Source organism: Egretta garzetta, unplaced genomic scaffold, assembly GCF_000687185.1.
Source record: "Egretta garzetta isolate BGI_Z169 unplaced genomic scaffold, ASM68718v1 scaffold133, whole genome shotgun sequence".
Classification (NCBI taxonomy): domain Eukaryota; kingdom Metazoa; phylum Chordata; class Aves; order Pelecaniformes; family Ardeidae; genus Egretta; species Egretta garzetta.
This window is the reverse complement of record NW_009259111.1, coordinates 2021088-2045567: the sequence shown is the minus strand read 5'-3', so window position 1 is coordinate 2045567 and position 24480 is coordinate 2021088. Positions and strand designations below refer to the sequence as shown.

General features: G+C 42.0%; 1 protein-coding gene across 1 annotated transcript in view; it reads left to right on the top strand.

Annotated features, from left to right (window-relative positions):
- RRAS2 (RAS related 2) overlaps positions 1–22811 on the top strand; it is a 54924-nt gene extending 32113 nt beyond the window's left edge. The window contains exons 2-6 of the mRNA XM_035891031.1: positions 9440–9577; positions 10304–10406; positions 12807–12915; positions 20755–20873; positions 21361–22811. Of these exons, the coding sequence (XP_035746924.1) occupies positions 9440–9577; positions 10304–10406; positions 12807–12915; positions 20755–20873; positions 21361–21448 (557 nt within the window). The 3' untranslated portion in view covers positions 21449–22811. The remainder of the gene's footprint in view (positions 1–9439; positions 9578–10303; positions 10407–12806; positions 12916–20754; positions 20874–21360) is intronic.
- The last annotated feature ends 1669 nt before the right edge of the window (positions 22812–24480 follow it).

Below are 24480 nucleotides of genomic sequence, written 5' to 3'. Positions count from 1 at the left end.
AGTTGAAAGTCGTAGGTCAATGCTCACAGGTTGCTGAGCTGCTGCTAGGGAGTTGATGTGCAGCGTGGAGGGCTGTAAGCGAGTAAATGAAAGAAGATGTAAGCACAGTGCAGATTGGGTTGGAGGTTAAAATGGGAAAGCCGTTTAAAAAGGGAGTATCAGTCTGGTTTTAAGGAAGATGGTATTTAAAAAGGCGTTCACATGCATTTCAAAATATATATTAAAAAAAACCCCTACTCTCATCAGTATTCTTGTTACGTGCATGTAACCAGTGCCCACTCTGTCCATAATTCACATGTGGAGGCTGCGTTAACGCTTTACAACAGTTACCCAACAGTATGTTTAAGCTTGGCAGGTTGTTAGCAAAAAGACATGTAATCTTTTTCAATAAAGCAGTTGTAATAGTTTATGCGTTAAACCTCTATGACTTGAACACACGCTGAGAGGCTGTCTTAGTTATGTTTCAAAGATGCTTTCTTTTCCCCCAGCAAATCTGTCTCTGGGTGGATTCTTAGTTTTTTCACAGATTCTTGTAGTTATCTGTTTAGCAATTAAAAGCTCTTGCTTGAGCTGTTTTGCAAGTCACACCTTGGGTGCCAGGTTTGAGGGAGAAAAGATGGGAGATTCTTTCCTGTGCTGCTACAGCTCAGGCAGGGTTGGAGAAGGTAAAGCTGCTTTATTACAGGTAGCAATTCGGGGAAGGCCAAAAATTAACAGGCAGGTTTTTAGGAGTGTTGAAAGGTGTAAAGAGCGGGTGAATGTTCCCTTTCGGAGCACAAAAGTCAGCTTGATTTCAGTCTTTCATCTTCCTGAGTCTTAGTCCGCCATGTGACCTGCACGGTAAGTTGATGCTCCAGAACCAATGTGGCTCTGAAATCCCTAATGCGAGTCCGTCCTGCTGAGCTGTGGATGAGATCCGTGGATTTTCCTAGCTTGTGGCTATCGGGAAAAACATCATTGGAAACCAGTGTGTTTATGGATACTAAGTTCAAGTGTTCATTCAGGAAATATAAAAATTAAAGGCGCGTAGACAGAATTCAGATATGTGTATTGGTCTTCAGATTGAGGACACTTCACCCTCTACACCCTTTCTCCCCTTGCTCTCCCCATTGTAACTCATGTTTCCCAACACCTGTGAGGGAGGCAAAGTTAATTTTGTTCATAGGTACCTTAGATAATGACCACAGCAAAGCGCATAAAGAAAAGAGCTGTCATATTTGGCCTTGTGCAATAAATATGCCCGTGCGCTGAACACAGATTTCCTAATGGTTTTCTTTTTCTGATGTACTCGTTCAGAGATCGCTGTATATGGAAGGGCAGGGAAGAGAGAGAGAGAGAAAACTTGGCCATATAATAGGACTAACTCGTGCTTTGTTTAATATTTCCAGACCAAGCACAAGCTCTTGACAATCCTTGCATTGCATAAAAAGTTAAGGGGAAGGCTTATCTATACTTAACCATGTCAGATGTTTATTTTTTGTAACCTACTGTATCTTATTCAGAATTTAAGATTTGTATCTCTTCTGTCTTAGAATTATGTGGTGGGGGATAATCTAATGGATGCACTCCAAGGCCACCATGGGTTGTTCAAGAACTTTGCATTCTCTGTTACGATTTTCTTCTTTAACAGACCCATTAATATTTGATTAAGCATGTACTTAAACAAAAATATCACTATTATATGTATATGGTTCTTCAGGAGCAAACAGAACTTCTCAACTTGTGTATGACATTTCCAAAGGGTTTGGCTTCTATATGGCACTCAGCATCTTTCTTTCACTAAAACTTTCTTCAGTTTAATCCTCTTCTCTCTTTGTGTCTCAGTTTTCACTGTTCATGAAATTATCAAGTGTTTCACATCACTGGATAATTGCAGTAATTGTAGTTAAAATGACATTTGGGTTCCTGAATAGCCATAATAACACTGGCAGTATACATTAGAACAGCAGGGAAGTAATGTAAGTTGAGGGAAGCATTGCTGATTGCTTACAAGCACTGACAATCTTTTAATTTATATTTTTCAGAAGAAAGGAACAGGTGCTCTTACTGTTTGTGTAATTAAAAGAAAGTAACTCTTAAAGATTTGTATCAATATGGGATAATTGGAGGAGGATGCACCTGGCTTTCTGTAGCATGATCCAGTGTTTTATTCCTTATCTCTGCAGTCAGGTCTTTATCAGCATAATTCTAGAATTTTTGCCCCCCCCCCACTCTCCGCAGTGTTCAACACCAAATTTCCCCTTGTCCTGCAAAGTGTTTATGCCAGCAAAGCATGCTCGGTGCCACCTCAAGCGCTTGTGTTTGAAATGGTGCGGGGTCGCTGTGGTTAGCTCCTGCAGTCTCTCTGGCACTGTTCCGGGCAGTGCCCGAGCCCTTTGCAGAGGGGGCACTCCCCGTTGTGGTCAACCCCAGCGACATTGATCTCCCATTCCCCCAACAGTGACTGATCAGACCTGCGTGGAAACATCAGGTCCTAGTGATGCCCCTGCTCTTGGAGGTGCGTGTTAAGTACTTAACAAGTTTGTCAAAGGCTATCTAATCAGTGGTGTGCTTTTTTGGTTTTTTTTTCTGTGACCCAAGTACATGGGACCCTGCAAAATACTAAAATTGTATGTTTTGCTGTGTCTGTTCCTTTATTCTGGAATGCAGATTGGGTTTAAGTTTGCTTCTGGAAGTCAGTTCAGGTTTTTTTTTTCCTGCATGTTTTCCTTCTTTTCTAGCCAGCCAACTCAAATATTTCTAAAGAAACTACTTGAGGAGCCTCCTTTGCCCTGTGAAGGGAGGTTCTTCAGCTAATCTCTTCAGGCGCTGAGGCCCTAGCAGCTCCTTTGCTTAATTGCCTGGGCAGGTTAGTTCTGGATCCAGGTATGCATAGTGCTTGAGCGAGGTGGCAGGTTCCTCTAGGAACATGTCTGTGGTGACATTGAACCTGCTTGTGCTCCTCTAGGGACAGGGATGGAAATGTACATTAAAGCTCCTTCAAATGGTCTCTCGCCCCCTCTGCAGCTTGGAGGAAGGCAAAGTGTGACACTGCAGTCACGTTACAATCATTTGGTTGGAAAAGACTTCTAAGAGGTGCTTAGGGACATGGCTTAGTGGTGGGATGGCAGGGTTAGGTTAACAGCTGGACTTGATGCTCTTAAAGGTCTTTTCCAACCTAAATGATTCTGTGATCGTGGAGTCCAGCTGTACCTGTCCACTACTAAACCATGTCTCGAAGCACCTCATCTGCCCATCTTTTAAATGCCTCCAGGGGGGGGGACTTGCCCACTTCCCAGGGTAGCCTGTTCCAGTGCCTGATAACCTTTTCAGTGAAGAATTTTTTCTTAATATCTAGTCTAAACCTGCACACACATATAGACTTGGCTGTTCTTGTCACGCTTCTTAGGTAGAAGAGCTGAAGGGAGAGGCTGTAAGATTTTCATGGGTGGCAAAGTAGTGAAGGTTACAAACTGATTTATGCAGTCGGTCATTTAGATCTTGATTCATGATCTGGGAAAGCTTTCACCATGTTGCCAAGTACCTCAAACAGAAAGATGTTCGCTTATGGTCCTGCTAACTGGCCAGGGCACTATAGTTCTGGTCTTAAACTCTGGCACTAACTTTGTGACTTGGAACAAATGTCAGAAATACTAATTTAAATTAAGGTGTTTAGAAGAGAACTTGGTCAGGTTTCTGGCTTTTTGTGGATTAAGTATTTCTGATGGGATGAGTGCGGTGTGTGACAGGGCTGTAGCTGATGCTGTTGTTTGTTCTATGCCTGTGGTGTGAAGACGTCTCTACAGATCCTGCATTGGACTTTACATCTGTTGAGTGGGACAGAAGCAGGCTGATGTTGTTGGTGAAGTGCAGAGGAGATGAGGGAGAAGCTAGAAGAGATGTAAATGTTAGAGGTAGTCAGAGGAGAAACTGCCAAAAGTACTCTGTCAAGTAGCACTTACAGCCTAGGAGATGTTTTGAGATCATGTATTTCAGGTATTTGGGAATGTACTCAAGGCTGCAGCTGAAGCTTTGGTGTGTAGCATTCACCAACATGTTTGTTTTAAGTTCTGACTTAAAAATTATAGCTGGGAAGGATTTGGGGCTATTTGCAATGCTGAAATTGTAGATGTTATTTAAATCCAGAGCTGGTCTGTAACTTCAGCTGGAGGGTGGAAACCCTTCTATTTCCTTGCCTCCACTGGGTTGAAACCAAAAATTTAAACATGTGGAAAAAATTTAAATAAGCAACTAGTGACTCTTTGAAACATTAAGTGTATATTTAGTAAATACAAATGGAGATTATAGACACAGCAAGGATGAATATATATTTTGGCATGTACCACTCCTTCAACTTACTCACAGTGGTGAGCTTTCACCGTGCTGGGCTGCCTTCCTTTGCGTGCCCTTCGAGCTTTGTGTGAAGGTAAAAGGGAGCCCATTCTGCAACCAGCTGCTGCACTGCAGCGTATAGCACCTCCCTGTTGACAGCATCTGGCTTCTCTCGCGCCTTAAAATGTAAATGCTCGTGCAAAAGAAAGCAACCCAGTGGCTTTCCAGCTTGTGGACTGTTGACGACCTTATGAAGAGCAAATAAGAAAAGCTGCATAAGAGCTGTGAAACTTCACAGGGGTTCTCCATCTTCCCGTGTAAGACGTCTTCACTTAGGTAGTGGTTTTTATTAATTTATGGAGTGGGACTCCCGAGCTTGTAAGCAAGTCCAGCTAATGGAGGAATTCCCTTATGTGTATTAAAGGCAGCATAACCAAGGGGGAAGATTATAAACTGAAAGCAGATTTTTCACACGTTCTCCTTGCCAAAAGACTTGAGTGATTGCAACAATGATTTAGGGATTACTGTTAACCTTAAATGGAGAAAGCCTGCTAGGGCATTATTCAGTAGAGCAGTGTTGTCGTTCCCGAGCACTGCATGTAGAAACTCCTGCGAAGGTCAGGAGGTTGTGTTTGAAATACTTTTTAAGATGACAAGTCTGTGTGTAGGAAGGGATCACGCTGGTGGGTTGCCCAGCTGCAAGTGATGTGGATGGTGGGGGGATGTTGTTGTTTTTTGTTTTGGTTGGGTTTTTTCCCTCTGCAAAAGGGCTTGTGTCCTTGGCAGGCTTTCCCATCTCTGGACTTGATTGCCTCAGCAGCCTTAGAAAGAGGAAACCTAGAAAACTTCTTGCATAATATTTTGGGTAAATTGAATGGTTGATGAGACTACTGGGCTTCTCATTTCCCTTCTAGGAGGTGGGTGGAAAAAGCCTTGATTTTTGCTAGTGATTAAGGGAGTGGTGTAACACAAGTGCATGTTCAAGTTACTATCTCCATTGAAGAAATGTAGTTTCTTCTAATTATTTCCTGCAGGCAGTGGCCAGCTGCAGTGGAGCCAACTGAATGAGGCTTAGCTCCTCCGATGGGTCATAGAAACTCAACTGCTCCTGGAAGAGCAGATCTGACAACCTGGTCTGTAACTGGTCACCCTGGAGAGCGGTACAGTGTGGTTTGTACCAGCTGGCACCCGAGGCGCCTGCTGTAGCTTGCCAGTATTTTGTAGTTTAGCAGGGCAACTCCTTGGAAGTATTAGGGCTCGCACGTGCAGCTTTCATGAAGGAGACAGCAGTAGGCAGGGCTGGGTATTCAAACACCGTGGCGTCACGCGATGTCGCTGTGCTAAGCATATACGTGTGCTCCGCTACTTTGTTTGGGCTCGGTGTCAGTTTAAAACCAGTAGGGTGGCAGTGGCTTGCATCTGCTGGAATTGTGCTCCTGTTTGTCTTTTGCTGCCACAAACTCCTTGACCTCTACAAAGCTACTTAGGCTGGTGTATGGTCTTGGGCTTGCTGAGTGCGCGGGCACCTTCCTGCCATTGCAGGGTGGCGTTCAGAAGTCAAGGTACAGCCTCAGGGAGTATGTCAGGATATACTCTGCCATCCCTTAATTCTTTAAATACTGACTCTACAGCAGCAGTAAGGTCCATTTCTGCTCAGATTGATAAATACTACATCTAATTTTTGTAAACCAACCCTGACTGAATAAGGCCTGCAAGCTGTAGTCAACGTTCTCCCTGTGGCAAATAGTCCCAGTGCGATTTGGGAAGACTCCTTCAAAACCAGCAGCTATTTTAGGCACATTAGTTTTGTCCAGTGCCTGGAGGTAAACCACACCACTAACTGCCTCGCAAACCTCTCCGGTGGTGGCTGTGACAGCAGATTTGGCAGGCAGCTCCACGGGAGGGAAGAAATTGCTTGTGAGAGGCTTGTTAAATGGGGGAGCTCTGGCTCATTCTGAATTTGAGAGGTTGCTGGTGCTGGATCAGGGCAACTTAGTGCTGCTCCCTTTTTCTGAGGGAGGAACAGCGTTCCGTGTCTCCACCTAGTCTGGCACCCTTGCTTTGTGTGTAGTTTCCTTTTTTTAAAAAAACCCAAACAAACAAGAAACCAAGTAGGGTGGAGGGAATCACAGAAATGCCCTGGAGATTGTAGAACATGCTGCAGTTCTTGGCCCTTGAACAGCTAATAAGGAAAATATGAAGAATTCCTCTGAGATTATTAGTTTTCTTTTTCTGACCTCTCTCAGTGAAGAATATTGCTCTTGTTGCATATAAATGTGCTGCTTTAGGTGGCCTACTAATACTGATCCATGAGAGTGAAATAAATTGGTTCCAAAGTCTCACTTTTATTTAAAACTTGGCAAACTTTACTGCTTTATAGCTGTAAAGAGTCAGACAGTAACTTTGACTTCTGCAGGATGGAGAAATGAAAGTTGGAGCTGGAGGCAGATAGGGGGTACCTTCAGAGTGCGTGCTTTATCTTCCAAACCCTGAATTTCTAGATACACTGATAGTGACACTACCTTTTAGTTGCCTAACGTTTTTTTTATAAATACCACTTTCTATTTCTTTAATGAATCATAGCATAGGACTTAAATTCATTTCCTTGTGGTCTTCCCTTCTACGGTCAGATTCTGTAAATGGTTTTATTTACACATTTGCATGTTCACATAAGTGAATTTCTCTTCCATCTTTCAAAGATTGTTAAAGGCCACAGAGGACTTGAGACCTAATTTAGAATTTATGAATAAACTCATTCCTCAAAGTCTGTTCTAAACACTCCTGGATAATGCTTTTTGGGCCATGGATACAGGCAAAAGAAAAGACAAGAACAGCTTTGAAGGCTGAGAAGCGAGGTAAAGGGGCAGCTCGTAGTCAGAACAGCATCTTCTGGGGGCTTGTTCTGTGGGGGGAAGTTCTGCCTGCCTGCAAACAGGCACTCTTCTGCTGGAAAACGTGAAGTAAGTTTGTGTCCTCTGTTTAGGGTCCCATGCCTCGTGGTTTGTTCGAAACTTTTTTCTTTTTTGGGGGGGGGAAGGCATGTTTGGGTTTTTTGTGTGGATGGAGTTTCGGGGGTGGCTGGAGGGGGAAGATTGCTTAGTCTGGGTGAATATTCTCAAACAAGGGGAAACCCATTTCTTAGCCAGAAATGAGCAACTTGACTTAACATGAGATGCTGTGAGAAAGGAGTGATTTATAGCATCTCATGTGTCATGGGTATCTCTGGTGGGACAGATTGCTAGGATTTTATCCTTCTGGGAGAGGAATGTGCTTGTTTTATTGTTACCGCTACGTAAAGGTAGTTGGTTACACAGTGGTGCCATTGGTGCAGGGCGACTGCGTGGGTGTATCCTGAGGGGGCAGTTCAGTGATGTCTGCTTGAAATGCAAAGGAGATTTGCAGAGCTGTTCGGTGTCTCCGCTCTAGGGGCGAGCAGTTTTTCAGTACGGTGCCAGATCTAAATGAATAAATGAAGAGCAACCTGTGCAATACTCTTCCTGTAGCTAACTCCATGTGGGGTGGTGGTGTATGAGCATATACAGCATCCGCATCTGGTAAAGCGTGTTACCACTGGAGATGTGTTCTTCCCAGTAAGGCAGCTGCAGCTCAGTTGATGAGCTCTGCTGGGCAGCCCCAGTCCGCGCTGTTAAACCAGCAGCCTAGCGCGGACGTGTCCACACGGTGGGAGTCAGGAGAAGGGGCTGCCGCCAGCCCTTGTGGCCAGCTCCAGATTGAAACTGGACAAGAGCAAACACAACCACATTAATACAGCTCTATCTGCAAGAACACTCTCAACTGTATTCTGCACTGGCAGTGTCTGGAGAAGGTTAGTGGGCTAGTGCTGTAATTTCAGTTACTTCTTTTTACTTTTTTCCCCTGCCACAACATCTGTTAACTTGACTTTGGTACGCTTTGAGGAACTGGTTGGTGTCTTGTTGGTATCTGAGTTTGTGTGATGGGAAAGGCACTTCAGTGAGAACTATTCGTTTTGACATGAGTAAGGAGATGGAGATGCACCCTATTTTTGGTGATACCTTCTTAATGCAAGAACAATACCCCCCCCTTTTTTTTTTTTGCTTTCTAGGAGTCAATATGCAGTTTTAAAAGCATTCCTATTTCCTTACTGGCTTACAGAACTCGGTAATGTATGCAGGTAGTACTCCTTTGGTTACTGTGGCGTTCATCTGGGTGCACACATGCCTGATGTGCTTGATTTCTGAGCAGTCAGGGTAGTACCCATCCCCAGCGCCTGCTGCACTGAGCGCAGAGGGGGGAGGAATTTGATCAGAGTTCAGATTTGTTATGCCAATGTCCTTTAGTTTGGGGTGAAGACAACTTTCCTATGACTGCATGCAAGCTAAAATTCCATCCTTTGAAATCCAAACTTGTCTTTTTTCAGATAGTACTGTTACCCCAGTATTCAATACCAGGTAACACAGTCTCTGGAAAGGCGTACCAGAATGTGCTTCGCTCTGCAGTTCGGGTGATAAGTAACAAATTGGTGGCATCTGGTGGAGCTTCGTGCTTAGGCAGTGGGTCACACAGGCATTTCATGGCTTGTTCTGCTTTCAGTTGTCATCTTTTTGGAGGGTACATGTGCTTAAAGTCATTAAAACCAGGAGAGAAATCCTGGAAACAAGGATGATCCACTAAACTTTATTCAGCTTGTAAAGTGCCACTTGTGCTGTATGGAGCTGTTGCTAGGAATTGTTATAAAACTGCTAGAGAATTCTAGAAACAGCTGGGAAAATCCTGGTGCTTCCTGGAAATTACTGGCTCTGGGAGTGGGGGAGGAAATCCTGGAAACTCTTGAGAATACCAAAAATCTTCTGAAGCCTACCAGAAGTTCAGAGAAACTTAGCAGTCACTAGAGACCTTAAAACCTGCTAGAAACTAAAAGTCCTAGGAGTCACTAGAAATCTGTAGGAAAATGCTAGAAACTCTGTGGGAATCCAGTAAATTCAGTGACTCTGCTAGTAATTGCTACAATTTACGAGCGTTTACTAGGAATAGGAAAGCCATTACCTGCTGTCTTTTTGGATAAAGTGTCAAATGGTTGTACAAGGGTAAAACCTGCTCACCTTCCCTAAGCTGCCACATGTACAGTTTCAGCATCTTACTTGACGAGTGTCCTGCACGCGGCTTGTCTTACCCACAAACTTGTTTTATTTTCTGCAGTCCTATTTTGTCACGGATTATGATCCGACGATTGAAGACTCCTACACCAAGCAATGTGTGATAGATGAGCGAGCTGCCCGCTTGGACAGTAAGTAGCCCAGCTAAAGCGTGGACTAGCAGCCTGTAGCTGTCAGTACCTGCGTTTAGAGCTGTATGTGTAAAATGTAATGCAGGCAAAATGTGGATCTTGCGTAAGTGTGCGGCTGATAAAAGCTACCTACCTCTGTTTTATTAATGAGATGCACATACATAAGGCATAAGCACTTCAAATCCTGGGTAAGTATCTCTCTTTAAAGTAAATTGGACTTTTTTTAAAAGAGTTATTCCCAAAGCCTTAGTGCCTGCAAAACTAGGAGAATTTTTGTAACTCCTGGCAGTTACCTGGGTGACGTGGTGGAATGAGACACCCATCGCTTGGCTGTTGTGTCCTGCCTCTCCCAAGTGCAATATAAAGGCTTTGCTTCAAAAGTTTCAGTTCACCCTTGTCAGTGATTTCTTTAAGGACAAACCAGCAACCCTCCCAACCCCCATCACCAAGTCTCTCCAAAGCATTTTCCAGCTGTTTCAGCTGGCAGTGAATTAGCAGAAGTCCACCAGACTTTGTTGTTCAGTTTGTAGGTCTCGAATTGTTCAGTCAGCCCAAGAACTTCTTGGGAATCTTAGCAAAAATCTGACAGGATCTGTGAAAATTCTGCTTAGTTACAATGTGCAGGAGAGGCTTTCACAATATCCTATTAGGAAGGATTTTTTTTCCTCAGTCTGTACTCTTTAAAAGAACATGAACTGTTGTAATCAATGTTTTGCTTATGTTCAGTTTTAGATACAGCAGGACAAGAAGAATTTGGAGCCATGCGTGAGCAGTACATGAGGACAGGGGAGGGTTTTCTGCTTGTTTTCTCAGTAACTGATAGAGGAAGGTAAGCTTGATGTCAAGTTATTAAAAAAAATTGTGATTAATCTTGAATTACTGCTTATCCTTTATTGAAATAATCTCAAACAGAAACATGCGTTGACTCTTAGATTCTGTGGTGTGACGTGCTCTTGGCACTGATGAAAACCCATTTTAAACCAGTCACTTGCAGAAAGTATCAGTCTCTTGCAATAGACTACTTGAAAGCATACACCAAAAAAATGACAACTCTACTTAAGCACTTCATTACAGTCCAGAACACTAATTTCCTGGAAGTGACAGAAACTTAAACTAAGGGCAACGTGCTGTGATGTCTGATCGGTTCGTATGAATATTCCCTTGCCGTGTGCTTGTCAACGTCAAGTGGCTGGCTCTGGATTGCTGGATGTGTGTATCCAGCTCAAGGTATATCTCTGCACTCTTTTGCAGGCAGTGCTCACTCTGCTTACTCCCATTAATTGACTGGAACCTGCAGAACCAATTAACCAGAGAGTTGAGATGAAACAGACCTTTTTAGAAGCTCACAGAGCTTGGTCGGTAGCTCCTGATCATTGTAAGAATAGGAAATTGCCAGTATGTACAGACAATCACTTAATATTTTGGCTGCGATCTTCCTCCATTGAGCTTATCAGATATGTAGTAATAAAGGAGAAGTACTCAGGCATCTGTTCTTCCACTTGTTTCAAGTTGCAACAGAAGAGCAATAAAATGACAAAAAAAAAAAAATTAGTCTGATTCCTTCGTGCCCCCCCCTTCACAGATTCAGTCTAGGCTCTAATAAGTTACTTCTGATCTTATTAATAGCTCTGTCTATAATGAGAACTAAGATAAATATTCTATGGAGCGTGAGCATGTTTCCATTGGATCTGTATCTTACACTTAGAGTGCTGCTAAATGTATAAATTCATCTTGATGTACTGTCCAGGAGAGACTCTTACACTTCTGTCTAGGTGTGTGGGTTTAACACATACTGAGCACTTGTGTTAACATAAATATTTTTGCTACAGAGGACTGTAGATATTTTTTAAAGTCGTCATGTGAACTCCTTGGTTTGTCTAAAAATCTTAAGTTTTTGTTTGTCCTTCTGGTTAAGGGTCTGCCTTGATTTTAAGCAGGTCTTGACACATTAAACCTGCATATCACTCTCCTCCCCGAAATCCTTCAAAGACTTCTGAAGAGCAGAGTTTTCATTTTTTGTTCTGATATCCATTTGATTCAAGACTTACCTTGCCTGTCAGTGAAGTATCTGCTAGCGATGTCTGTCCTGCTTCTGCGGTGGAGGGTAATTCTGAAGCAAGAAGAAATCTAGATGACTTAGTTGGTAACTTTCAATAATCTTCCTCCAGCTGCTGTAGACTTCTGAGCAGAGTATTAAAACAGCATATACTAAATGGAGGTCCCGCTATGCTTAGTGGCGTACCTTCCTTCTAATTCACCTTTCTTCTCACGATTGCTTTATATGGATGAGGTGGATTGGAATTGTCATGTCTGACTGCTTGATTTTTTTTTTTTTTAATGCAAGTTTCTTACTGATGATCATCTTGCTGTTAAATTTTAGTCTGCAAATCTAAGTGTAAATGGCTTCAGACTATATGCCTGAAATTAAATATAGTGCTTGGGAAGTGTGTGCCCCAAAGGAGATGTGATTGTCTGTAAGCATCTGTGCCGAAGCTCCTTATGTAGTGATGCAACTTTAACAGTGTTTACTTGAAAGTAGTGATGACATTTTTTTTTTTTCTCCAAATATCCTTGTTTAGGCCAGAATTGGCTTGTTTAATGTACTGTCTTTGGAGAAGCTTTCTGCTTTGCTCACCTTCCCTTAGAGCACTGCTGGAATATTCCTTACTGCTTGAAACAGCGTCAGTACTTGGTATAATTTAGTTGGTAACTGGAAAGCTTTCTGATCATTGAGCCCTGCCGTTCTTCTGTTCTTCGAGAAATAAAATTTTCCAGCTTTTGACAGCTTCCTGCAAAATTCCTAGAAGTAGCTGTGGAGGTTGCCAGCTGAAATACTGATCGCCTGGGTCTCTGGATTGTAGACTGTAGATTGTTCAACTCTAGCTAGAGTTGAACTCCCAAGCCCCGATGTGTAGAATGGATGGTGGTTGCTTGATTCTCTGTAACACATTGGCATCCTCTAGACTGAGACAGGGTAAGCGTTTTGCTTACCCTGCAGCCCCGCCTAAGTCCAGTGCATACCACACTGCTAACTTGAGGATTTTTTTAGTTTGAGTGTTGAATGATTCTCTGACTGGTCATGCTGTGACAGAGGACTCTTCGGTGGAGTGCCTGCAGCTGTCTGCCTGTGGAGCATGGCAGGGCAAGTCCGAATAGGTGACTCATCACTTCTGCAGAACCTGAGAATCTATGATTTAGTACACTGACACTCTGCTTTATTCTTTTACAGTTTTGAAGAAATCTATAAGTTTCAGCGACAAATTCTTAGAGTGAAAGATCGCGATGAGTTTCCTATGATTCTAGTCGGTAATAAAGCAGATCTGGACCACCAAAGACAGGTAATTAATTTTCTGTTTAGTTACTGCTCACTTTCTTCTAGAAACTTGACTGGTTTCCTCCCCAAAATAGAATGGGAACAAGAAACAAATGAAAAAAAACTCATGTCATATTAATTCCAGTGCAAGAAACACTCAGTTTCCGTACTTGAAGAATCTTAGAAGCATGCTGGCATTCTGCGTACAGCACATCTGACTCAGTGGGGTTATGTTGAGACCAAATCTATTCACATAGAGAGCTGAGAGCTTTCTGTCATGACTTGATTACTCAGGCATGAACGTGTCCAATTCCTCCGTTCTGTTACTCACCATGGTGTGCTGTGCCAAGCAGAGCACATTCCAGCACTGGCTCTGACGATCCCGAGACTTCAGTGCTGTTGCTTTTACCGTTCACTGCCACTACGTATAAATGAGTAGCCTTTCGACATTTTCTATTTGGCCACTCATCTTCTGCATAACTGACTTAAAGCTTTAAAAGTTGGAAGTACGGCAACATGGTTATTTATGTACCTTAAAATTAAAGTTTTGAAACCAGTAGATTTCAACCACACCTCTAGCTGTAAGAGAGCTTAAAAGACTTAGTTTAGAATGATTTAAAGAAGGAGCTTTAAATTTCTTTTCCCTATTTACTCTGGAGTTTCATGAATCAAACTGATTGAGCTGAAATGAGAATAATCTTAGTACATCAGCAGGGAAGGACCAGGCGTCAAACTTGAATTCTTCTTCAGCAGCTTTTTCAGAAGTCTAGTATTTTCTCCTAAGACAGTAAGATGACTCTTAAAGCTTGGTAGCAAACATATGATTGATTTTTATCTGAGAGTAAACTAAATATTACTAAAACTGCTCTAATTATTTTATGAGTTTTGCAAGGAAAACGCAGCTTGAAACAATAAGATAGTCTCAGATCTGTGTACCAGGAAATTACTTGCTTTCTGTCCACTGGTGCTTACATAGGTTTTGTCCTTTGCTAAATAAAATCTTTTATCTGCCAAAAAACAGTGGCTGGGACAAGAAAAAAATAAGCTCAAAACAAAAAACAATAAATTTTTAGTGGGTTAGTACGGTTCCCCAGAATCTGAGTAGAAAGATCATGACAATTAAAACCTGTGCTGAAAGATAATGTCTTAAAAGAAGTTTTCACAGAAGTAACTGTCAAACTCATCAGAAGTAACTCCACGTACTCACACAGGCACAGAACTATCAGCCCATCCCTAAGATGGAAGCACTTTCACTCTTTAGTTACCATCATGTCTCCATCAAAATTCCCGAATTTAACCTTGCAGGTCCTGGAACATGATATACTTTATCTCATGCAAAAATGTTGGCATGGAAACCATGTAGGTGAAACCAAACTGTTCTGCAAACTGTAATTGCTGAAGAAAAAGCATCCAGATGCTTTGGGAGGCAAATAACATCATCGCTGTCAGACCCGGTTCTCAGAGGATTCCTGCAACTACAGCTGATAATCCTGCAGATCCATTTCTAGAAAAACAGTTACGAACTTTTGTTCTCTCTCCTCCACCCTCCTGTTGTTACTACACAGCATCTGTTTCTCCCTTAAAGGAAGAGGTGCCTGTCGCCTGTTCTCCTGCTAGTCCCTCCCTACCTGATTCCTAGCTGCTGTTTCGGGTGGTGGTGGGCTGGTACACATTCAAGCTCAAAGCAGCTGTGTTCAAATTGCTTACCATCGCAGTTTTGCCGCTTATATCTGAACACAAATAAAAACACATGTCCCAAAAAGCTTCTTTTGCTTTTTATGGCTACATTAATCGCCCTAATTGGTTAGATACTGACAAGCACAACTTTTTGGTGCTATCACTCACACAATTTACATGCAAATGGGTAGAGTTGTGACTTCCGTCATAAGTTGGGGCTTAGACAGCCTTTGTTAGTGTAGCTGAAATAGCACTTCTAGGTTTGCTGAAACAGCTAGTTATGTGTTCTTAACTCTTCCCTGCCCCTTTCCTGTCACATCGTGTGTTTCAGTTAGCCTTAGGTCAGCCCGAAGGAATGGTTTGGGGATGCCGAGCTGACCTAGTCAGTCCCCAGAAGGGAGAGGCTCCCCTCCCTCTTGACTTGACGTTCTGTCCCTTGCTGGCCCTTGCTCTCACTTGAAGCACTTTGTGAGTTGAATCATTTCTCTAGACGGGGAGAAAAACAGATGAGCTGGATCTGCTTTCTGGGACCTGTGTGAGTTAAATCAGCTTGCAGAAAGATTGAGTGCCAGCGCTCGGAGCATGGGAAGGGGTGGGACTGTGGCTTGGAGCAGAGCAGGGAGGAGTTGGGGTGGGGGGAAGAAAGTGAGACCTCGCCTTTTGGCAGCAGCAAGCAGCTAGATGTTATCAGCTGCATGTTAAACGCAGCCAGAGCCTCTGCTTCATCGGTGGGGTTGTTTCTGCTCCATCGTGTGAACTCTCGATGCAGGCATCCAGTCTGTGAGCTGGACCAGCTTGCTGATCTGGCTGTTAAAACTAGTCCTGCCACCGCATCTCCCCAAGTATGGAAAAACTTGAGCCTGACAAGCAAGGTCACCCTGCTCTGGCTGCAGGTTTGCTGCACAGGTGCCACGATGGGGGGCCAGGGGGCAAAGGCGAGAATCCTCCCTCAGCTTGGTTAGGAGTGCTGGGGCGAGTGGGAAGCGTGGGGTGTCCCCAGGCTGTAACTTGCGGGCAAAAACGTGAGAAGTGCCAGTCCTCTGCGCTTTCAGTCTGCTGGTGCGTTGAACCTCACCGGCTTTACTCTGCAAACCTGGTCAGCCAGGCCAGAGTGTCACACGGCGGTCCGTTTTCTTGTCTGGCTGTTCTGCAAGAGGCCCTTTTGCTCTTTTAAACCTGTTTAATCACAAATGTTTTTCAGCTTCAGAATTTAAGTAGCGTTTATAGAAATCTACTAAGTTGGGGGTGAGTTTTTAGAGCAAAACTGCCTGTACTAGGCATCTTCCCTGAAAGACAGGGGGCAACCCAGTGGAATAACAGAGAACATGTGCTACCTCTGAGAGTGTAAAAACTAAGTTAAAGGAAGTAATTTAGCTTGTGTTTTGATTGGCAAATGATACTCAATAGAATTAACAGACAAATCTTCTTGGAGCCCGGGAGGGTTAAATGTGTATGAAAGTTTGGGATCTCTCAGAGGTCTGACCACGCTTTTATGCAAGTAACTGTATTTTGTAGTTGAACACAGTGCAGGGTACTATCGTTGTACCACCAGACATTTGGAAGCAAATGATGCGTAACTAATGATGCTTCTCTGGTGGCAGCTGTTTCTCAGGAAATACATGAACTGGGCTGTAGAGAAGCGCATAGGTTGATGAAGCATTAGGAGCTTACCAAAGGTGTAGTCCAAAATAGTGGTGACTAATACGTTACAGGTCAACTCACGGGTGTTTTTGGAAGAAGAGATGTGAAAGAGGAAGCTTGGAATAGCAATTCATTATGGTAACAACTCTATAGATAGAGTTAAGCAGACTTCTTGTGATTTTTGTGGCCTTTGTGGTATGGAAGGCAAAGTCCTTGATATCTATGTGTTAGGTTGACAAAGAAAAATGAGTTGTTAGAGGACGAGCAAGCAGCAGTCTTTAGAATGTCCTTGTATGGTAAGTAATAAAGTCACCAGTGTTACCGGATTCCCCAATCAGTTACAGCTTGGTGACTGTGAAACCAAAATCAAAGCACCATCTCTCACTGCTCTTTCCTTAAAGCAAATGCCGTGTAGCAGTCTTCCTCTTAAAGGGGTTAATTCCGTACAACTCAAACAACATTGGATGCTTCTACAGTAAGACAATTCAGTAGAAGACCAGGTGTTTTAGTAATAACCACTGCTGACTGAGGAGTAGACTTGTCAGTGCAGGGGTATGTATGACTTCTTGTAGTAACCACTACCTTAAACTGAGTCAAGTCTGATCATTCCCCAGATGGCAGGGTTTCAAGGAAAATCCAAGTTCCTACAGGAAAGTGCTTGGGTTTCTTTAATTGCTAGCTTTTGCATCATGACTGAACTAATGCAATGACATAGTGCTAAGATCATGTGTTGCTAGATACCTTTAAAGCAAGGTTTTAAAGAGAGGTCCGTGTGACTTCAGTTTATGCACAGACGGGTGATGATCACAGGCAAGCAGCCTTGTGCTTTGACCTTGATCAGCACCAGCCTAGGTGCTAGCAAACAAGCAGTTAACGTATTGGTTTGGCGGACTTGCTGCTTGACAAGTGGCTTGACCCAAGATGGCTTATTCCAGGGGGTGGACCGGTACAGGGACCTGGGTGGTGGCCTACTTGAATTCACTAACATTTTATTTTGGCCTTTCTGTTATCTGTTGTGAACTTGCATGAAAGTGTGATGATAACTCCTTGAGGTGGTAGATGTTACGGCCATCTGTGATGTTCTCACAGGTGGATCGTACCTTCATGTCTTCCTATGATTTTGAGCTTTATAGATAACAAGCAATTGGGCATCTGATGCAGTGTTTGAATACAGCAAGTCATTCTGAATATGTGGCAGTGCTTCATACCCATGGTTGGTGTGTTCCAAAGTGACCTTTTATATGAGAATGCAGACAAAATAGAATTAGTGGACTGTGAACTACCCCTACAGGAAAGCATTTTGGTTGCCCCCTGTAAGCGTGAACAGGTGGGCTGGTGAGGCAGAAAGTCAGGATGACAGATGTGCTCCTCAGGAGCAATGGAGCTCTGCAAGAACGGACGGTGGTTTTGCACAGTGGCCACTAGGAGGTAGAAATGGATTCCTGTCAAACTTGAGGAAGCACTCGACTTACCTGCTGAGGGGAGTGCGACGTAACCTTTAGTCTGCCTAAGTATTTAGCAGTTCAGCAGCCTTTTGGAGTTCCTTTAGGTGGAGGAAAGAACAGAAACTTCAGAAAGGAAGATATATCTAACCGTTCTCAGATACCACAGTGAGGAGGGAGGGCCATGTGAAATGTTTGCAGGATTCTGGTACAGATACTCAACTGGAGACGGTCTCAGTAAGAAGACTGTTACTTAGGGAGTTGGGGAATAAGCTTTTCCAGGTTTGACTTGCTCACCTACATATTCTATAATGGTGTTTAATTTGAGAAACTTTTACCAAATGTCTGAGCAGCGTGAACGATATCCAAAAACCAACAGTAAAACATCCTAAACCAAAGGATAAGCATCGTGATTCCCACTTGTATTCAGCCTTAAGCTTACCAAAAAAAGAGATTTTCACTGCAGAACCAACACACACACGTGTATACACACAGAAACTACCAGAAAATATGTGGTTCTCTTCTGTCAAACTAAAATAGTGTTCTTTGAAGAAAAAGGATTTAGTTTTTATTTTGCTGGTGACATTTAATAACCTCTTCCACCATGCTTACTGAAAAGCCCGTTATGACACAGGGTTGTCATTCTTGAGAAGGGACCATAAAAAGATGCACATTTATTTTTGTTTTCAGTTATTCCTATGGTACTTATTACATTTCCCTCAGCTATGAAGATGGAGCTGATATATTCTGGCCTCTAATTTACAGCCTGGGCACTGCTAATGCTTCTGTAGCATGCCCAAAACAAAGTGTTTTTTTTTAAACTGACTTTGTTGAGGTCACTAAAACCAACCACAAGCTACTTGAAAATATAAGATTGACAAAAAGATTATTTTGGAATTAAACAGTTACAGGTCTTCTGACAAATGCAGTAAGGGCTTTAATGTTGCATCAATAGTATTTTAAATGCAGAAAACTGGGGAAGTGTAGCTTAACTTTATGACAGTGTTGGTTTGAGTTGTGCATCTAATGTGCTTTAGATACAATAATGAAGAAAGTAGTAACCATGTACATTTAAAGACAGGCTTCAATTCCTCCTCAGGACTATACATTCCTTCCCAGTTATTTATTTTCACTAGACTTTAGCCTCTCACTTTCTGGGCCTTCAGTAGACTGTGCAGGGCTGAAGAAAAGTAAAGGGAGTTAGTTTTGCAAAAACTGCTGTATCCGTACTTTTAACTTACTTCTGTCTGGTGAGTGAGGCAGAGATGTATAAAAGGTTCTGGAAGCCCTGGTGCGAACTTCGGCGGATTCTGCAATGCCATCAATGTGCCAGAAAATAGCTATGAATATTTCTCAAAATAGAGCTTTCATAAGCTTTGGAATAAGGATATTTCAGTGTCCAAGGGTGAAAGATAGAAGTGGGTTGGTTCCAGCCAGTGGAGCAAACCCCTTGAATATCATTCAGTTTTCAGATGCCCATGGAGGACTGAAGGATGTCAGTCGTTCTTGCTGTGTGCCCAGCTGCTAAAAATGCAGTTCCAACTGAAGTTTATCTTGGGGTTGGGTTGCTTTTAGGGTGTGGTGTGGGTTTTTTTGGGGAGTTTAGGGATTTTTATTTTGGGGTTTGGGTTTTTTTTTCTTTTTTGCTTCGGCAGATGGCAGTAACACTGAAATAAATGTGGAGTTTCCCTGAGTGTTTGAGATCAGCAGATGCATCCTGTGTTACTCCAGCTAATGGCACAAGGTGCTGGGGGCTCCTTGTAGAGCTTCATGAGGATTTAGTGGGAAGAGCCCTCAATGCAGCAGTAAATGTATGCATATAATACTAGTGAAGGTGCTAAGGACAGAGGATTCAAACGTGTTGAGATGCTGTGTGTGAAGGCTCTCGAACCGTGTGCGTAGCTGTTAGGAAGGTATTTTAGAAGCCAAAATGCACTTTTGTATCTTGCAGTGTGGTGAACGCTCCCAATGATCCTTCTCTGTTTCCATTTTTGTGTAGCTTCTTAATTTAAGTGAATATCTGAGTGCCTTTTCAAAACTAAATTAAAAAGAAATCCTCTTTGTTCTTGTTGTTCTCACCGTATCAGTCCTCTACGTACCCAGTTAACGTTTTTCTGTGAAAGCGGTGTAATCTTTGACATTTCTTCCACTAGCCATTGTCTTGGCAAGATCTGTTGTGCTTCCTTTTATCACTGAAAGCTGCCCTTTCCTCCCCGGCCCGGTGGGTGACCTTCCCTTTGAAGGCTCGCATGCCTCGCGCTGCTCAGGGTGGCCTTCTGTTGCCTGACCTCGTTGCGTTCTACTTCATCCAAAAATACGCAGCCGTCTCCTTTGGGTTTGCCCTGTGACCAACTTACTCCTCCTTCCTATAATGGTCCACCAGCTTCCTGCCTTCTGCTTAATTGCTTTAAATTTTATACCAACTCTTTATGAAGCTCATTGTTTCTTCTTCATCTCCCTTTTCTCTGTTGTCCCAAGGAGTTGAAAGCTTCTTGCAAATCTCTGGGTAGCCTGAAGGCTTCATGGATTTTTAGAACTCTTGTAATTTAAGCTACATTTAAAACTGACTGTATTAATATTTTTGCTGTGTCATAGATTTTTTTTTAAATAACTTTTATATAAAAGATTCAGAAGCTAAACATAAGTTCTTGTTTAAAAAGTAGTAATCTGATTTTTTTTTTTCTATAGATTTAGCTGGGAGAGTGTGAATTTAGCAGTAATATTCACAGTTCTGTTAGTAATCCAGCAGATTTTGACCAAAGCTCTTGCTTGGGGGAGGAGTGAGGGACTCTTGTCTGCCTGTGAAGGAAAACTTGGACTTGCACAGAAATGAAGATGAGGCAGGTGCAGTGAGGGAAATCCTTTAGAGGATCAATCTTTGTCTATTGCAGAAACTTTTTTTAAAAAGTCTTCGCTTGAATTTGAAAAGATGTATTGCATGCATTTTTTTCCCAGTTGTGTTATGTGGACAGTGTGGAAACTATTCTGTGGCCAAATAAGCATTATTGCTTGAGGGAATTAGATCCTTAACATGTATTTTCTGTGTCTACTGATATGAATGTGCCTGCAGGAGGCTTGAACTTAATGATTGATGTCTGTTACAGGTGACACAAGAGGAAGGTCAGCAGCTAGCACGACAGCTTAAAGTAACGTACATGGAAGCCTCAGCAAAAATCAGATTGAATGTAGACCAAGCTTTTCATGAACTTGTCAGAGTTATAAGGTAATTTGAGAACACTTGAGCCCAGATAATTAATGTCCCTACATTAATGGATAGGTACGGCAAATGTATTGAAATGTAGTGGGAAATCAATGAGAAAATTTTGCCTGTTACCTGTAAACTTTGACCAATGCTCTCCATTATAAAATATTCCATGTATTAGGAAAAAATGTTTACATTAATGTAATGTGTATTTGAAAGAGAATGTCTTCACCTTAATCTCTCAGATTTCATTGATCACCCAGTAAGTAAGACAGATAAACTAAATCTGAGACTGTCCTTCTGTAAAAAATGGTATTTCTCAACAAAAAAAAAAGCAACCCCCCTAAAAACTATCGCTCGTTCAATTGGTAGTTTGAGTGTCAAAAGTAAGCCCATCCTCTATAAAGGTGTAAAACTAGTAAATTTAAATAAGTATTTATTTTTGTTTATCTGAAAATATGAATTCAGATATGATTCTATGAATTTAATTTGAACTACCTATTTCCAGGAAATTTCAAGAACAAGAGTGCCCTCCTTCACCAGAGCCAACGCGGAAAGAGAAAGACAAAAAAGGCTGCCATTGTGTTATTTTCTGAGAATGCCAAGAACCAAGCTATCAACTGCCAGATTGGTTTTTTTCTTTCCATCATTTTACATTACTTCTGGTATTGGTCTAGCCTTATATGTGCATGTCCTAAAAGTGGTCACCAGAATAGCCTTAGTCCAAGAAGCTGGCAGAATAGTTCTTGAAGAAGACTCGGTCATCCTGGGGCAGACTTCAAAACAAAACACTAAGGCTGCTTCTTTAATACCACAGTTCCTTCCTTCTCTCCCTTAAGAGCTTGCACCTTGTGGAGTTTTATTCGCAAAGGAGATGAAACAAAACCGTGTAGGACAAGGTGTTGAAGTCATGCATAAGTTGTCTCTTGTGAATTAATTTATTTTTACTTCTGACATTTCATTAGCTATTACAAAGACCTATATTGAAGTATAGAGAATACTTTTTAAAAAAGGGGTGGATTGGCTTTTTTTGCCCTTGGTTAAATTAGACTTGAGTATTCAGCTAGCCTTAAGAAACCTACACTGAATTTCATTGTCAGCAAAAGTTTTCATCTCTCACCTATGCTGCCGTTTTATTTCAGTGGCCAAAACAGTCTACTGTATTTATTTTACGAATCCAGAACAGCTACAGGATGATTACTACTACTGCTATTAGGATATGGCCAAATACCTGAGCTCATTCTGGATTGAGGCATTTCAGCTTATTAAGAAATTTCACATCATTTGTTTCGAAAAAAATTGTGTCTTCCTTTGTATTTCTGGGTAAGGGATTAAGGAAAACTAAAATTGTAGCTGTTTTTGTTTCATGTGATATAAAAATGGATTTGATCTTTCCCTTGTCAGAGATGATTAAATGTTTTTGCTATATACTTTTATACATTATTTTCTTATCAAACTAGTTAACAAGTATTTTTATATGTTTGTAAGCAAATATGCTTTCACAGCATAACTTGTGTATATGTAAAGATGAGTATTTAATTCTCACAGTTCACTTTTAACTGACAAAATGTGGGATTTGCCAAACTGTGGTAAACTTCTTACTCTTCCAGTTGTACCCAAGAATGGCCAATTATGTGCCTGCCCAACACACCCATAGAGTAAAATCTAGTGTTGTGTTTTAATGAATTTCAGTATCCCTTACTAAAGACTGACCATTATGTGAATTATTAAACTGTAAGACTTTTAACTGATTGTTTAGTTAAACTGTGGATGGTTGTTTAATTTTGAGTTCTGTGGATTGTGTTTAAACAATTCAAGAATATGTTCCCTGATATTGAAATACTGAGTGGTATTGCACAGTTGTCACCTTACTGAATGTGTCCAACAGTTCTTTGAAACTTGATTATTAAGCAAACCCTTGTATAACTTCAGGTGCTAGAATTAAAGATGATCTAACCATTGTTGGGGGTAAGCACACTGCCTCTTTCTGACTCTCTTCCAAAACCTGAATTTTTTGGGGGTGGGGAGAAGGGGGTGATGGGATCTGGTTAGGAGGTGGGTACGCACGTCCGTATGACCTTCCTGCAAGCTTGGAAGTAAAGCAAAGCCATTTCAATTTAAATCATGATAGATGATGAAAGCTGCTGTTTGTTTTGACTTGGAGTACGTAGTCAGCGGTCCCATGAAAAATTCTTGTGTTTTTAGGCTGTGTTCGCTGTCGGGCGCTCTGCTATAAATCTGTAAACGTCCGCTGAGAAAACAGTGCTTGAACAAGTTTTAGTTCCCTTTACAGCAGCAAAGCATTAAACCTAGAAGTAACACTAGTGCCATGCATAGTGGAGGAATTTAAGGTTTTTATGTAATTTAGATTAGGTTGTGTAACACTGTTTTGAGAGAGTGGGTAGCTTCACATCCCCCTCCCTTAAATAAAGTTACTGGTTGATGAGGGGCTGCTTCTAACGTGTAGAAGATTCAAGCAAGAAGTTACAGTGGAAGTGCATCTGGGAGATGAGTTACATTTTTCAAGTCAAATGTAAGAAATTACAGCCTGTGGCAAACACCACGTGTTTGCTTAGGGCTGTAAAGCTCTCTGGAGTTAAGTCACTGTGGCGTTAGAATGAGTTCAAACAACAAATGACAGCACGTGTGTCGAGACTACATTGGTGAGGTGCAAATATCTTTGTTTCATGAGGTTTTTTCCTTTTTTTAATTTTTCATTCATAGATTGGCTTTAAAATAGTAGACTGTCAGATACTACAAGACCTACCTATATAACTCGACGATTTGCAGAGAAGGTGGAGAGCACCACGCTCTTGCTTGTCCTCATGTGGAAAGCAGAATAGCTTTGAGGTGGTTGATGCTGAGCAACCTACTTCTGTCTGTTAAGCCACGTTGTAAATATGGTGAACTTTATAAACAAGTTAGAGAAGTGGGACCACCAGCTGCTGCTATGGAAGTCCACTCCAAGTTTAACTACAACAGTATATTCCTGTGCATGTTTTAAGGCTTCTGCTGGAGAGAATGGGCAGAGAAGTCTTCATGTAATGTTATGGTCTCTTTTTGAGACTGGTTCATATGTGGCACTTGAAGCTGTTGAAGGTAGGCGTTTTGATCCTACTCTTCAGACTTGAAGTAAGTATTTAGGAAAGTAATACCGTTTGGGGGCTAGTAATGGTGATCCCTGTGGTCGGAAGTTCAAAACTATTTCAATGATTTGCTTTTCTAATCGTTGTACCTGAAGGTGGTGGTGAAAAACGGTGCTTCTGTCCCTAGCGTGGAGCTTGCAAAGTGCAGTAGGGATGGTGTCAGTCTTCTCAGAAGTAGTAGCCCTGATCTATATGCCTTGGATTATTTGTGAATTTACAACATTGCCATCTTGCTGTAGGATAGCAGTTTAGCTGACAACCTGAGAGAGCTTGTTATGATTGTGCCTGGCAGAAGAAATGGTTAAAGATTTGTTACTTATGTTTGTAGTTATTTCAGTTCAAGGCCACATCCATAAATCACTTAAATTCACAGTTCAGGAATTTGGGGTGCTTAACATGCATCCACAAGATACTTTCTGCTTCTCCTAGAGCACAGAGGAGGGGCTGGATCTGTGCTGCAAAGCACAAAATCACTCACTACT